Source organism: Equus przewalskii, chromosome 1 (assembly GCF_037783145.1).
Source record: "Equus przewalskii isolate Varuska chromosome 1, EquPr2, whole genome shotgun sequence".
In the NCBI taxonomy this organism is placed as follows: domain Eukaryota; kingdom Metazoa; phylum Chordata; class Mammalia; order Perissodactyla; family Equidae; genus Equus; species Equus przewalskii.
Window position 1 is genome coordinate 48,079,973 of NC_091831.1, and position 16,615 is coordinate 48,096,587.

Genomic DNA, 16,615 nt, shown 5'->3' on the forward strand with positions numbered 1-16,615 from the left:
ACTCCCTCTCCTTGCCCTTTCGGCCCAGGGGTGGTATAGCATTATCTCTTGCAGGTGGCCTTAAACTCTGACTGCACCTTTGTAAACAGTCCTTTTATTAAACTGACAGAAAGCACATTTATTTCTTGACAGAACCCTCACTCACACAAAAGGCAATTTCCTTAATCTGCGCAGAAGTAGCTATCAAAAACTTAGAGTCATACTTTAATGGGGAAATGTCAGAAGCACTTCTGTTAAATGAGAGGGACATGCCCCCATCATTACTTCAATGCAGGACTAGACTGGAAGTCCTTGAGAGAAGTAACTGGAATCAAAAGGGACAAACAAAACTTCCAATCACAGAAGATATAACTGTCTATACAGAAAACAATTAGAATTGTTAGAGAAGCTCAGATAAATACAAGTTAATAAGAGTTCAGTAAGATTACTATATGTAAGAACACTATAGAAATATCTATTTCACTCATATATTAGCAATCATTGGAAAACGTACTTCAAAAGAATACTGTTTACAATAGAAACAAAAAATAAAGTACCTAGAATAAATTCAACAAATTATGTACAAGACTTTTACAGAATAAATATAAAATACTTTCTTCAAAATAAAGGCAGTGTGGAGAAGTTAAACGCATATTCTAGAGCTACACTGCTTACATTCAAATCCTGAGGCCATCATTAACTATTTGAACAATCTTGGTCAAGTTATTTAAACTAATCATGCTGTAGTGTGCACGTACCGTATGGTCATGCACCGCATAACAACGCTTTGGTCAACAATGGACTGGATATACGACAGTGGTCCTGTAAGATTAGTACCATATCCTAGGTATGTAGTGGGCTATACTATCTGCGCTTGTGTAAGTACACTCTATGATGTTAGCACGACCAGGAAATCACCTAACGACGCATTTCTCAGGACGTATCCCCGTCATTAAGTGACACACGACTATATATAAAATGAGGATAATAACTAACAGTGCCTAACTCACAGGTTGTTGTGAGGATTAACTGAGTTAATATTGGTAAAGCATTTATAGCAATACTTGTTTTTCATTTTAGCTTGTATTGTTTTTTTTCACTTGCACCTAAATTTAAGAGCTAAAGCTATAAAATTCTTAGAAGAAAATAGCATAAATCTTCATGACCTTGGATATGACACCAAAAGCACAAGCAACAAAAGAAAAAACAAGATAAACTGGACTTCAAAATTTAAAAACATTTGTGCTTCAAAAGATACTACCAAGAAAGTGAAAAGACAATCCAAAGAATGAGAGAAAATCTTTGCAAATCATAGATCTGATAAGGGGCTTATATCTAGAATATGGAAAGAATTCCTAAAACTAAATAAACAAGACAACCCAATGAAAAAATGAGCAAAGGGTCTGAAGATACATTATTCCAGAGAAGATATAAACATGGCAATAAGTACAAGAAAAGATGCTCAACATAATGAGCCATTAGAGAAATACAAATCAAAACAAACCACAATGAGATTAACACTTCACACTCACTCAGATGGCCGTTAAACAAAGCAAAACAAATCAAACAAGCATTGTTTGTGGAACAATATGTGGAACTCTCACATATTGCTGATGAAAATATAAAATGGTGCAGCCGCTTTGGGAAATAATGTGACAGTTCCTCAAAAAGATAAATGTAGAATTATCATATGACTTAGCAATTCCACTCCCAGGTATATATCCAAAGAAAATGGAAACAGGAACTCAAACAAATACTTATACATGAATGTTCACAGCAGCACTATTTACAAAAGCCAAAAGGTGGAAACAATCCAAATGTCCATCAATGGGTGAATGGATAAACAAAATGTGGTAGGTAAGTACAATGGAATATTACTCAGCTATAAATAGGAACAAAATACTAATGCTTACTTTAATGTAGATGAACCTTAAAAACATTACACTAAACAAAAGACGCTAGACACAAAAGATTACATATTGTATAAGTCCATTTATATGAAATACCTTGAATAGGCAAGTCCACAGAAAGCAGATTGGTGGTTACCAGTGAATGGGGGGAAGGAAGAATAGGGCATCATGGCTTAACTGGCACAAGGTTTTCTTTTGTATGATGAAAATGTTTTGAAACTAGACAGAGGTGGTGGTTGAAAAACACTACCAATGTACTAAAAAGTATCCTAGTTATATGGTTAACTAAGATGTTAAGGATGCCTCTTCCCCCTCCCCCACTTTGGTGATTCAACGTACACATTAGCCTATTTAAGGCTCTAAGAAATCCTGTAATAAAAACACTTATTTACACTCAGTATTTCTGAGAAATACAAAGTCTCTCAGTTAAGTGTTTTTCAAAATGTAGGTCATCTCATTAATTGAAGTCAATTTAGTGGATCAGAATAAGGATCTTTAAAAAATGAAGTAGAATAGAAAATACTACACTGCATCAGTAAAGATAAGAATTGTATTTCATGAAGCTTTTGTTTCAGTCACATATACAGTATACTAGGACTTGCTGTCAAATGTATTTCTTACTGACTCACCACCAGAAAACAATGAAAAACACTTTGAATACAACAAAACAAATCTTACCTCACTTACCATATTATAGAATTCCAGCTCTCTTGGACCCCTTGGAGGTGGCTGTAACTGTTTCAAAACTGTGCCATCTGGATGTTGCAATATACCTATAAAACAAAAATTGAATACACTTTAATGCTTTAACAATATTGTACCTTGCATTATAGGATAGATTTGTACCTGAAGTTACAGATAAACAACTTTCATAAATTTAAGCGTTTCCTTTTACTTATTTCAGAAATTTTAACATTCATGCAACACATTTCAATTCTTGTTATACACAAAGCACCAGAAAAAAAATTCTAAGTAGCTTGGTTTTATTGTCTCCAACCACTACTCCCCAGTAGCGCTCTCAGACTTTCTAATAAATAGAACATTTGTGTACATTTTTATAGAAATTCTTTGGTAATAGACTTTCCAAGAGATGCTAATTTATAGTTAAAACAAGAAGTTGAAAGCAGAAGCATAAACTGATGCCACTTTTATTAGCAGAAAAAAAAATACATGCTAATGGTAGTCCTATATGAACTTCTTACTTTGTAATTTTTTACAAGTTTCTCTCATCTGTTACAAGAAAGCAACTAAAAATTTTTCCTGATTCAGATGCACTATGTACAGCTGTACAGATAGTAGGAGGGCACATAGCCAATGGGAAAAGTGGGGGTTGAAATCAGGCACCAACCCTGGAGCAGGAAGGGGCACTTTTACAATCAGCCCACTCAAAGCGGGAGCCTTTTCCTAAAGTCATCATATATGTACTAGCACTGGCCCTGTCCCTATACTATGAAGACTCATTCTCAAACTTACATGTTAAAATCTTAAACTTTCATATACTGAGATTTTACAAAATCATGCTAAACACAATAGGGCTCAAATAAATCTATTTATAATTTTGAAATATGCTATTAAGTTTCTATTTCTTTTGGTAAGTGTCAGGAATTTTTAATCATGACAAAAACGCAGAATTTAATCAACAAAAGCAGAAAGTTGCAACTTAAGAAATACAATAATCACGTTTGTTTTAAGACCTAGACACAGAACAGAAAGGCAGTAAACAGTAATCTGTACGGATATAAGGGAGAGTTATGTCAGCATCATGGCAGAGTAAGAGGTTCCCTGTGTCTCTCACCTCTAAACTACAACCAGACAGACATCCACTGAGCAACACAGGATTCCCTAAACAGCACAAGACGCCCAAGAGATCCAGGCAGCTTTATATCTGAAGGTGGGTGGACTAGACCCCGGGGAAGCAGTGGAACTAGGAAAGCAGTCCTCTGCCCCACCCACAGCAGCAGTAACCCAGGACATGGATCCTCACACAGTGGCCTGAATGACTGCAAGAGGAGGCAAGGGCAGCATGGCCCTGGGCACCTGAATGCCAGTGAGGTGGTGGCAGCCCCTCATGCACAAACACCCAGAAGGCAGCAGTAGCAGCCCCATGTGCGTCTGCAAAGTCCAGAAGCAGCGACAGCCAGTGCACGAATGCCTGAGGGGCAGCAACGGCAGCAGTGCAGTGCTGCCCCACAACAGTCAGTGGAATGGCGGCAGAGGCAGTGGCTCAACCTGCACAACTGCAAGCAGACAGGGCGGGAGCACCCAGCCCCCAGTGGCAGCACCCTGACACCAATTCCACCAGCAGCAGAGGCTGCATATGAGTCCGTTGGCCCATACGCCCCCACCAGGGACAGCGACACCTGTGAACCCAGTACCCCTGGCAGTGGTACAACCAGCATCCCCAGACAACCGGGGAACAGCAACACAGGTGGTGCCTGGGACAACAGCATCCGAGCCCAGAGAGAGCCAGTGGACGAACACGAGACTCAGGTGACTGGAATCAAATTAACCAAAGCCATATCCAAATAAGAGAAGGTGATTACTACCACAAATGAACTGGCAGAGGATCTATTCATCAGACACCCTAAAGAACTATAGTCACATGGCAGAACAGAAGGAAAATGACAACTTTCCAGAAACCAAATCTGAAGTCCCAAAAGTTTACAATCTAAGTGACAGAGAATTCAAAACAGCAGTCATAAAGAAACTCAATGAATTACAAGAAATTCAGAAAGTTCAATGAGCTCAGGAATAAAATTAATGAACAGAAGGAATACTTCACCAATGAGCTTGAAGCTCTACAAAAACCAAACAGAAATTCTGGATATGAAGAACACAATTAATGAGATAAAAAATATAGAAAACATAAAAAAGAGAGCAGACCCCATGGAGGAGAAACTTAATGAGCTTGAAGATAGAAACACAGACATGATTCAGGTGGAGAAGGAGAGAGAACTAACATTTTTTTTAAAAATGAAGAAATTCTTTTTCATGTCGAGAAATATCCAACTCAATTAGGAAAAGTAAGATTACAGGTATCCCAGAGGAAGAAGCGAGGAGAAGGAAGCAGAGAGCTTATTCAAAGAAATAATAGCTGAGAACTTCCCAAACTTGGGGAAGGAAGTGGACACCCGAGTAAATAAGGATAATAGAACTCCTAATTGCATCAAACCAAAAAGACCTTCTCCAAGGCATATAATATTAAAACTGTCAAAAGTCAATGACAAAGAAAAATACTAAAGGCAGAAAGAAGAAAATAATGTACAAAGGATCCCTCACCAGGCTTTCAGTGGATTTCTCAGAAGAAACCATATAGATAAGATTGTTGGTAAGCAGTTAAAAGATTTTAGGACTTCAGGGGCCGGCTCTGTGGTCAAGTGGTTAAGTTCGCACGCTCCGCTGCGGCGGCCCAGGGTTCGGATCCTGGGCACAGACATGGCACCGCTGGTCAGGCCACGTTGAAGTGGCGTCCCACATCCCACAACTAGAAGGACCTGCCACTAAGATATACAACTATGTATGGGGCGGGGGAGGGGGGGAGGTTTGGGGAGATAAAGCAGAAAAAAAACAAGATTGGTAACAGTTGTTAGCTCAGGTGCCGATCTTAAAAAAAAAAAAAAAAAGATTTTAGGACTTCAAGGAGTAGTTTAATATAACTAAAAATTTCTGAAGAGAAATTCTGTTCCCAAAGGTTGGGATGTAGAACAAGAAAGGCCTTCCCATCCATGGAGTGCTGAGATGGTAAACAGCAAACATGAAATCTAAGACACAAACCACTATTAAAAGGCAGGATGGGAGCACTGGCTTGCTTTTGGCAGAGCATGGGAAGATGGGGCCACCTTACAAGGCAGTAAAAATAATTCACCTAACATTTTCAACAAATGGCTAAAGGACAAGTGTAGGTTAGGGAGAGAGTACAGATGGTCCCTAATATAACAATTGTTCAACTTATGAATTTTCTTCGATGAAGATCTAGCAATATGCATTCAGTACAAACTGGACTTCAAATTTTGATATTTCTCAGGCTAGCAATATGCACTGTGATTCTCTCTCACGATGCAGGGCAGCAGCAGAGACCCGCAGCTCCCAGTTAGCCATGCAATCACAAGGGTGAACAACTGATACACTTCCAACCATTTTGTACCCATACAACCATTCCGTTTTTCACTTTCAGTTCAGTATTCAATAAATTACACGACATATTCAACACTTTATTATAAAATAGGCTCTGTGTTAGATGATTTTGCCCAACTGTAGGCTAATGTAAGTGTTCTGAGCACATTTAAGGAAGGCTAGGCTAAGCTATGATGTTCAGTAGGTTTGATGTATTAAACACAGTTTCAACTTACGATATTTTCAATTTACAATGGATTTATCAGGACATAGTCCCATCATAAGTCAAGGAAGATTTCTACAGAACTCTTGAGAAGCTGCAAACACTTGCAGCATCTTCTCCAGGGATCTCTCTTCCAGTCCCTCAAGAGAAAGACTGGGGTAAGGAAAACCCCACCTCTCAAAAAAACCCAGAAAAAGGGACCCTCAGGGGTAGGAAGAGAGGAAGTCCTTGAGGAAGGCAGACACCACTATTATAGAAAAAAAGACCTCCCAGGACCTCTTGCCCCGTGAACAAAACTCTTAAGCTTCCAGGATAAGGGCAGTAAATTATGCTGCCCCCCAAGGCACAGGTGATCCACTGTGGACAGGCAAACGTTAAAAGAAAAAATCCTCTAATCCTGGGGAGCCGAGAGAGCAGAAAACGATAACGGGTTCACAGTTCAGAGGTCTCCTATTACAGGGGAAGGAAAGGAAACTCATGTAAAGCACCTGCTAAAGAGTTTGACTCCCACAAAAAAAAAGGTGTAGGATCACTGAAAAAGCCCACCGCAAGACTCAAGGTCACAGGGCCTTCCTAATATTGAAACTGGACCAGGCAACACAGGACACGCCTACAGCCTAGTCCAGGCCTGCAATCACCAAGTAATCAGCAACAGTAATCTGTATTTGAAGGAGGGGAATGAACACGAAGAAAAACTCTCTCTGAGGCATGAGTGCACAAGGAAGAACTAAAGCAGAGGGTTAAACAGCAATACTGAGAAAAATCCTCTGGCAAACCAGCCCCACTTTAAACATAACTTACATAAACATAATTTACAACATAGGTATTTCAAGCACATGGTGCACTGAAGGTGGATTGGTCTGCTCAGGTTTCTATAACAAAATACCACAGACTGGGTGGCTTCAACAACAAAAAATTTATTTTCTCACAGTTATAGAGGCTAGAAGTCCCAGACCAAGGTGCCAGCCAATTCGATCCTGGTGAGAGCTATCTTCCTGGTTTGCAGACGGCTGCCTTCTCACTTTGTCCTCCCATGGCAGGGAGAGAGAGAGAGAGAGCATGCTTGCTCCTGTCTCTTTTCCTAAGGATACTAAGCCTACTGGATCAGGCCCTCACCATTATAACCTCATTATCTTAACTATCTCCATAAAGGCCCTATCTCCAAATACAATCATATTGGGGCTTGGTGTTTCAACATATGAATTTGGAAGAATACGACATTCAGTCCATAACAGAAGGTAACTATAACAACAACAAAGGTCAAGGCTGGCTCTACTCCTGACTAGACTGGCTCAATCACTAACATTAACAGCCTAGCAGAAAAGGCATATTTATTTCAGGCATAAATAATGTTTGCTCCAGTTGCTTCAATCCTACACATGCTGTCCAGAATTTAATAAAAAAAATTACAAGACATGAAAAAGCAAGGGAAAAAATACTGCCAAGAGACAGTGCAACATACAGAATAGTTTCAGTGATGACACTGATGTTAGAATTATCAAAGCAACTTAAAATAACTATAATTGCTGTTAAAGGTTATAATAGAAAAGGTAAACAACATGAATGAAAAGATGGAAAATTTCAGCAGAACAAAAATTTAAGAGAAAAAAATGGAATGATAGAAATAAAAAACTGTGGTAACAGACAAAAAATGCTTTCTGCGGGCTCATCAGTAGACACAAAACAGCAGAGGAAGGAATCAGTGACTCTGATATCAAGTCAACAGAAATTACCCAAAGTGAATCGCAAAGGGAGAGAAAAAAAGAGTGGAAAAAATCTGAAGAGAGAATCCAAGATCTGTAGAATAATATCAAACAGTCTGAGAAAAGATCTTTAGAATCTCAGGAAAAAAATGAGAGAAAGGCACACCAACGTTCACTGCAGCCATAAATCATAAGAGCCAAGAGGTGGGAGCAATCTAAATGTCCATCAACAGATAAATGGATAAGAAAATGTGGTATGTACATACAACAGAATATTATTCAGCCTTAAAGAAGGAAATTCTTTGATACGCTACAACATTGATGAACCTTAAGGGCACACGCTAAGTGAAATAAGCCAGTCACTGAAGTACAAATACTGTGTGATTCCACTTACATGAGGTATCTAAAGTGGTCAAACTCTTAGAACAGCAATTACAATGCTGTTTTCCAGGAGCTGGTGGGAAGGTAAATGGGTGATTTGTTGTTTGATGGATACAGAGTTTCAGTTTTGCAGGATGAAAAAGTTCTAGGAGATATGTTGCACAAAAACGAGCATATCGTTAAACATTACTGTACTGTACACTTAAAAATGGCTAAGATGGTAAATTTTATGTTTTGGTTTATTACCACAATAAAAAAAATTGTGTATTCAGTGGAACTACAACTATGTAAAATAAATGCATGTTATACTTTCTATCTGTGGATGGAACATTCTAGGTAATTTTTAACCCTTTATTGTCACTTTTTCTAGAAATTTCTATAATAAACACATACCGTTTTTATTATTGAAAAAATAACATAAAAAATACATACATGCTAAAATAATTATACATCTGTACAATCTCAATTACATAAACAAGTTATTTAAAAAGACTGGAAGGGAAAAATTTTTTAATGACAGAAAGAGTTTGAGGAAATACTTGACAATGTCCAAAATGTTCTAAAACTAATGAAAAACATAAAAACACAGAATCAAGAAGCTTACAGAATCCTAAATAGGACATAAAAAACAAACTCCTAGACATTTTAAATATAAAGACACAGATGGCTTAAAGGGATGCGAAAAAATATATACTAGCAAGTACTACTCACAAGAAAGTTGATATATTAATATTATTATATATCAGACACAGGAGAGTTCAAGAAAAGGAAAATTATCATAGAGAGAGGGACATTTCCTAATGATAAGAAAGTCAATTCATTCGGACACAACAAGCCTAAATGTGTATACCTAATAATAAAGCTTCAAAATACACGAAACAAAAACTGACAGAACCAAGAGACTGGCCTGGTGGCGTAGTAAAGTTCGCATGATCCACTTTGGCAGTCCAGGGTGTACTGTACTGGTTCGGATCCTGGGTGCAGACCTACAAGCCACTCATCAAGTCATGAGGCTTCCTCAAGCAAAAAGAGGAATATTGGCAACAGATGTTAGCTCAGGGGTAACCTTCCTCACCAAAAAACAAACCAAACAAAAAAACTGTCAGAAAAGATACACAAACCCACAATTACTCTCAATAATTGATAAAACAAGTATAGAGAGCATTAGTAATGATATAAAAAATTTGAACAACAGTATCAAACAACTAGACCACACTGACACCTGGAATGCTACATCCAACAGAATATACATTTTTTCCATGTACAAATGAAACATTTCCCAAGACTGACCATGTGCTGGACTATAAAAAACAAGACTAAAATCTAAAAGGACTGAAATCACACAGAATATTCTCTGACCTTAACAAAAATAACACTAAGATATTTGAGAAAAATACCAAATTAGATGGAAAGTAAACACATTTCTAATTAATCCATGGGTCAAAATTCACAAGTGAAATTAGAAAATATTTTAACTAAATGATAATGAAAACTCAACACATCAAAATTTGTGGACTGTACCTAAAGTACTACTTAGTGCTTAGAAGAAAATGTGCAGTTTTAAATGTTTGTGTTACAAAAGAAAACAGGTTCCAACTTAAGATGACAGAAAAAGAAAATATTAACCCCAAATAAGTGGAAAGAGAGGAGCAAAAAATTCAATAAAATAAGAGTGAACAATGGAGAAAAATCAGTGAAACTTAGAGTCTCTGAGACCACTAAAACTGATAAACCTCCATCTAGATGGAACAAGAAAAAAAAAGGAAACAGAAATTACCACTACCATTATGAGGAATAAATGAAAGATGGGATATGACTACAAATCCTACAAACATTAAAATCCTAAGAGAATTATGAACTTCATATCAATAAATCTTAGATGAATGAACAAATTCCTGTAGATACAAATTATTAAAACTGCATAAGAATAGAAAATCTGAGTTGTCCTATGTCTACAAAAAAACATTCAATTCATAATTTTAAATATCCTGAGACAACTGTAGGTCAAAATGAGTTCACTAGTAAATTCTATCAAACATTTACAGAAAAAAATACCAATCTTACCAAATTTGTTCACAAAACAGAAAAGCAGGAAATATTTCCCTACTCTTTTTATGAAGCCACCATAGTCTTGATTTTTAAAAACCCCAACAAAGACTTAAAAGAAAATTACACACAATTATCTCAAATGAACAGTCACAGAAATCTTTACTGAAATATTAGTAAACCTAATCCAGCAATATATACAGAATAATTTATCATGATCATATAGACATTATTCCAGGAATGCAAGGTTGGCTTAAATATTCCAAAATGAGTAAATATTTTGATGTTTTGGGGAGACAGAGTTCTCAATGAGAAAGAAGGGAGATACAAATATAAAACAGGGAGAGGCAAAGAACCACCCTGTGGTAACAGATGTAAATTATCAGTGAGCATGAACTCAAATGTTTAAGAATATGAAATTATGTATTTCTTAGTCAAATCTGCTAAAAGGATAAACAGCAACCACACCCAAGTAACAGTAAGTACACCTGGTGCAAAGATCTTGATTTTTAAACAGCTTTTACCACTAAAGGAACCAGGTTCTTGAAAAAATGGCTCATTCCAGGGCAGAGATGAGGAAAGTACAAGATGAACATGGAATATTTTTTTATGCCAGAAAGTGAGAAAATGTTTTAAAATAAAAAAAGGGAAATGTTGAAAAGACAAAGTAGCCAGCTTGAAGAAGCTCCCATTGCCCAAATCTAGAACAATTTGAGCATCAAAAGAAGCAGCAACAATAATGGGTAAGATTCATTCATTGAAGTTTGAAAAATCCATTAGTCCATCCTGATAACGAAAGAGAAAGAGAAGGGAAACTTACATTCCTTAAAGTAGAATGCCAACTAATAAATGTAACAGGAATGACAGAGAAAATTACTATTTTGCAACTATCATAGTAATAAGTGAGTTGGTCAAATATTGTCAATGGATGCTTATCACGTTGGGTGAAAACTTAGATGAGGAGGAACAAGATATTTAACAGTCTCAAAATATTCTTCTCAAATCACTTAATTACAATAGGAAAAATAAAAGCTTTACAGTGGAAAAATCTGGCAGACATCATTTAACCAAGTTGATCAAAGTTATATCACCAGTAATGCAACTGACATCCGTGCTTTATGATGCTTCAAGAACACAACATAACTCACAGAGTGTTCTTCCCAAAAATGCATTAATCTAAATCTAATTATAAGGAAACAATCAAACTTAATTTAAAGGATATTCTAAAAAGCCATATGCCTATATTTTCAAATATTTCATAGTTATGAAGCATAAAGAAAAATGAGAATCTGCTCCAAATGACAGGCAACAAGAGTCATAACAACTAAATGCAACGTGTAGTCGTGGATGAGGAAAAATTTCTACAAAGGATATTATAGGAATAATGGCAAAGATGAATGTTAAATATTCTAAATTTGCTAATTTTACCATGGTAAGGTAATGTTCTTATTTTTAGGAGATACACACTTTATTTAGAGGAAAGGAGTTATGTTTGCAATTTAGTCTTAAATGGTTCTGCAGAATCATTATCAAATAAAGAAAGTGATAAAGCTAATGTGGCAAAATATTATGAAAGGTATACATCAGTTCATTGCACTATTCTTGCAACTATTCTGTAAGTCTGAAATTTCTCCAAAATAAAATTCTTTAAAGAGACAGTGTAATTTGCAATAGCATCAACTACTTAGCAAAAACCTAGTGAATGTTGTGTAAGACCTCTTCACTGATAACTATGACTCTCTAAGTGAAACTAAAAAAGGCCTAAATAGAGATATACCATGTTCAAGTATTGGAAGACTCAGTATTACAAAGGAATCAATTCTCACCAAAGCAATCTATAGATTCAAAGCAGACACAAAACCTTATCAGGTTTCTTAGGGAAAAAAAAGACAAGTTGATTTAAAATCTATAGGGAAATGCAAAGGACCAGAAATAGACAAGACAATCTTGAAAAAAATGAGATGCTTATTGTACCATACATCAAGACTTATAACGCAACTTGAATTAAGACAGTGAGATATTATTGCTAGGGTAAAAAAATCAATCAACAAAAATTAATGAAAGTCCAAAAGCAAATCTAGAAAACTGATTGAAAAAACTGGGGTATATACACACAATGGAGCACAACTGAACTATAAAAAAGGGTGAGGCAGCACTCTGTGAACTGATACTATGGACTTCTAGGATATATTGTTAGGTTTAAAAAGCACAGTGTAAAGCCAGCCCTGATGGCTTAGTGGTTAAAGTTCAGCAGGCTCTGCTTTGGCAACCAGGGTTCGGTTTCCAGGCAAGAAACCACACTACTAGTCAGTAGCCATGTTGTAGCGGTGGCTCACATAGAAGAACTGGAAGGACCTACAACTAGAATATACAACTATGTACCAGCGTTTTGAGGAGGAAAAAGGAAAAAAGAAAGAAGTGCAAAACACTATATAAGCATACTACTTTTTGTGTCAGAAAGAAAGAGAAATGAGAAAACACAGAGATCTGCGTATTTTTGCAACAAGAAACTCAGAAAGGATAAATGAGAAAACAATGAAATTGGTTACCCACAAGGGATGCTGAGGAATAGGATGGAGTGACAGGGAATGGAGTGACACTTCTAATAAACTTTTCATAAAGTTTTGACTTTTGGAAGCATGTTAATTTTATAAGCATTCAAAAATATATAATCAAACAAAAATGAAGAGAGGGAACTGAATTTAAACAGAAACAAATGAATCCAATTGTATTTCAAACAAATAATATTACAACAGAGAAGAGGGAGTAAAAATAACAAGAAAAAAACCTTCCAATCCAAATAACTTTTGAAGTTTCCAACCACATCCCCTCAGTATACGGCAATCTCATCCTGAATTCTTTATTCTAGGTTTGTTTTCTGCAGTAATATGGGTATAAAAATTCTGAAAATTATAGGATTGGGAAAAAAAACCAAAACCATTAATATTCTTGGAAGCCAGGTCCTCACTGAGGTAGACGGGAAGTACAAATTTAGAATCAGGAAAAGAACTCCGTAGAGTTGGAATGAAATTGGAAGTATTAGTATGAAATTAGGATTTCTAAAATATCTATACATACTTTTTAGTTATGTCCATTGAAAAGGCCTGGAAGCAATGATACCCCAGTGGCAATGAGCACACCTAGCACCCAGATCGTGGTTTCTAAATACCATTTCCCACTAAAAATGAACCAGGGGTCCTTGGAGAAATGGCTGGTTCTGGAGCTGGGAAGGGAAGGTATGAGATGAGTCTAAAATTACTTGTGACAGAAAGGAAGCACTCCCAGTGGCCAAATCTGGGACAATCTAAACAGCAAAGTAAATAAGTTCTATAACGGGATATGACACTTCATAAAATAAGAATCCATAAGTCCAAACTGATCATAAAAAAAAGCACACAGATATGTACAGAGGAGTAAAGGGAGGGCTACTTCTTATAACAAAATGTCGTTAAAATAGGGTGCGTGGTTAATCTGGAAAAATCAGCATTTTTCAAGTATCAAAGACTACTTCAGGCAAGAATCATAAATAAACACCAAATCTAGGGTGAAGTGTGATGAGGATCCATACAGCTGCACAATCTTAAACTGTCCCTCCACAGACATCTTATTGTTGCAAAGGGAAAAAGATTAACTATTTACTGGAGAAGCCTCACTTGGACCAGATGATCAAAATTACCATCACTAATAATGGGCAGATAGAGATCATGGGCCTCCAGATGTGATACCTTAGGAAGGACACATTAGTATAGAGTTCCAGCCAGAAGTGCATCACCTGAATTTCATCATAAGCATCCATCAGAAATCCAAATTAAAGACTGTTTTGTAAAATAACCAGCCTGTACTCTTCAAAAATGACAATGTCATAAAAGATAAAGACTGAGGAACTGTTACAAATTGAAGGATTCTAAGAGATGTGATGCCTAAATGCAATAAATGATCCAGGACTAGTACCAAGAAAAACAAACAAAACAAAACACATTGGAACACTTGACAAAATTAGCATATGGACTATAGATTAGATAAAAACATTGTATCACTATTAAATTTCCCATATTTGATAAATATGCTGTGGTTACAGAAATACTCAAGCATTACTGTGTAAAGGGGTATGCATGATCTATGCAACCTATACTCAAATAGTTCAGAAAAAAAATAATATGCAGAGACAGCGCTAGATTCAGCAAAATGTTAAGTTCTCTATACTGTTCTTGAAACTTTTCTGAAAGTCTGAAATTATTTTAAGTCAATTAGTTTCAGAGACTATCTAATAAAATAGACCAGTAAGCCAAAATAGTTGCGGGTTTTCCCCCAAAACACTATCAGTTTAAATGCTTCTTTTCCCTACGAACTATGTCATTTCTATATCTTTAGTTGGATCAGGATACACAAACCATATTTCAACTATTCATTTAAAGCTTTAAGGACTTTTGAAAGAAATCAGTGGTACACGTTAAAAATTAATACAGAAAAAGGATTTTATGCTAACTTTGGCAAACTTTGGGAATTTAAATTGATAGCAATTACACTTCTGTGAAACTTTCCTATAGAAAAAGTTGCACAATGTGCAAGGTACACTATAACAAACAAGAATGTTTAATATATTATTTATAATTGAAAAAAAAAATGGTGAAAATTTAAAAATACGTTACCAGAGGAATAAATCATGATACATCCACACTGTAGAATACAACAGTTTTTTAAAAGAATGAAGTGTATCATAAGTAGAAAAATATGGACATACTACATGACACAGAATGAAAACAAAAAGTTGCTAATACATCTATTTATATGAAAAATCCGAATTTTGTTAATGTTTTTGTATGCGCCCAGAAACAAAGGCCTGAAAGGATTCATGGGAAATAGTTACCACTGATTGCCCAGGGAGAGGGAGAGGTGGGGGCAGGGCACTACTACACTGAATTTTTTTCCCAAAAGATCATGTACTACTTTTACCATTTTAAAGAACTAAACACTTTGTAGTCTTAGAAATAAGATTTAAATATACTTTGATAAAATATGATTTCATTAAAGAACATAAAATGTAACTCTCATATTAGAACTATCACATTCTTATCACTTAACTGTAATAAAATCTATTTTTCTGTTCAAGTACCTTTGTGCAATTGGTTCCATGTTTTCAATTTTTAATTTAAAAAAGCCAACAATTCCTTTTTGGAAATAGGTAAGACATCAATCCTAAATTGAAAAACCCTGTCTACTTAATGATAGTAACAAATTTAAACAAACAAACAAAACAAAAATAAATATCCACACATCTTTAAGAAAGTTTATTCTGAGAATTACAGTTGACAGCCAAACCAAAGTATGTTCTACACAATGTACTTTATAAGTAATTTATGGTAGTGGAGAAAGATGATAAATTTTGAACTCTGAATTACTAACCATATTGTTATCCATTTTATGAATATAAAAGAGTATCACCATTCAGGTGTCCTTTTACGAACAATATATAATATATGCAAGATTGTGTAAATGACTGAGAATTAAGTTCAACAAATATTTATTAGATTGACAGCACAGTATCTTTGAGATGCTGTGCCCTGCTGATGCAAAGACAGTCCCTAGACAAGAAAACCTTACAAAATTGAAAAAAAAAAGTTTATTTTAAATTAAATGCAGTAATAAATAAAATTAAGGACTCCTTCCTCTAGAATCTAAACTACTCCTTTAATTAGGTAATATGGATGACAAATTAACTCTTTCAGCCACTGTTTTTACAATGCAGCCTATGTCACATTCAGGGTACATTTATAATTACCTAGAAATAGCTCTCTGAATAGGCTCACAATTACATACTTTGATAAGCAGTGGTTACACTCTTAAGTGACAATCGTCATTGAGATTGTTTGGGTTTATGTTGGGACTTTTAATCTCTTCTCCTTTGCAGGAAAATTGATCTCTAGGGACCCTCAAGGAAACAATTACTTTTTCAGGCCTCTAGATTATTAGGAATAGTATCATTACAATTCAGTAATATAAATCAATAGGTATGCAATATAAATCTATTAACAGTAATTCCATAAGTACTCTCATTACCAGAAGTGACACACATGATAATATGTCTATGCTAAGCGTCTTGAGAAGGTTGTTTCCTTACATCTATGCGAAGCACCTTGAGGATCATATTTGTTTCCTTGTTTTCTTACCTATGTGTACTAAAGGAACAGTCATTTTCACTCTTTCAACATTTCCGGAGTTTAACTGAGCCCAGTCTGTGTATGAGGCTATGAGAATAAACA

The 16,615-nt window shown here is 35.8% G+C and overlaps 1 protein-coding gene across 2 annotated transcripts in view; it reads right to left on the reverse strand.

Moving 5' to 3' along the window:
• Positions 1-16,615, reverse strand: part of IPMK (inositol polyphosphate multikinase) — a 41,231-nt gene that overhangs the window by 22,739 nt on the left and 1,877 nt on the right. The window contains exon 2 of one of the 2 annotated variants that reach the window (XM_070611361.1): positions 2,577-2,662. In XM_070611361.1, coding sequence (XP_070467462.1) covers positions 2,577-2,662 — 86 coding nt within the window. Of the gene's footprint in view, positions 1-2,567; positions 2,663-16,615 lie in introns of both variants that reach the window. The other variant, XM_070611354.1, reaches the window with a different exon arrangement.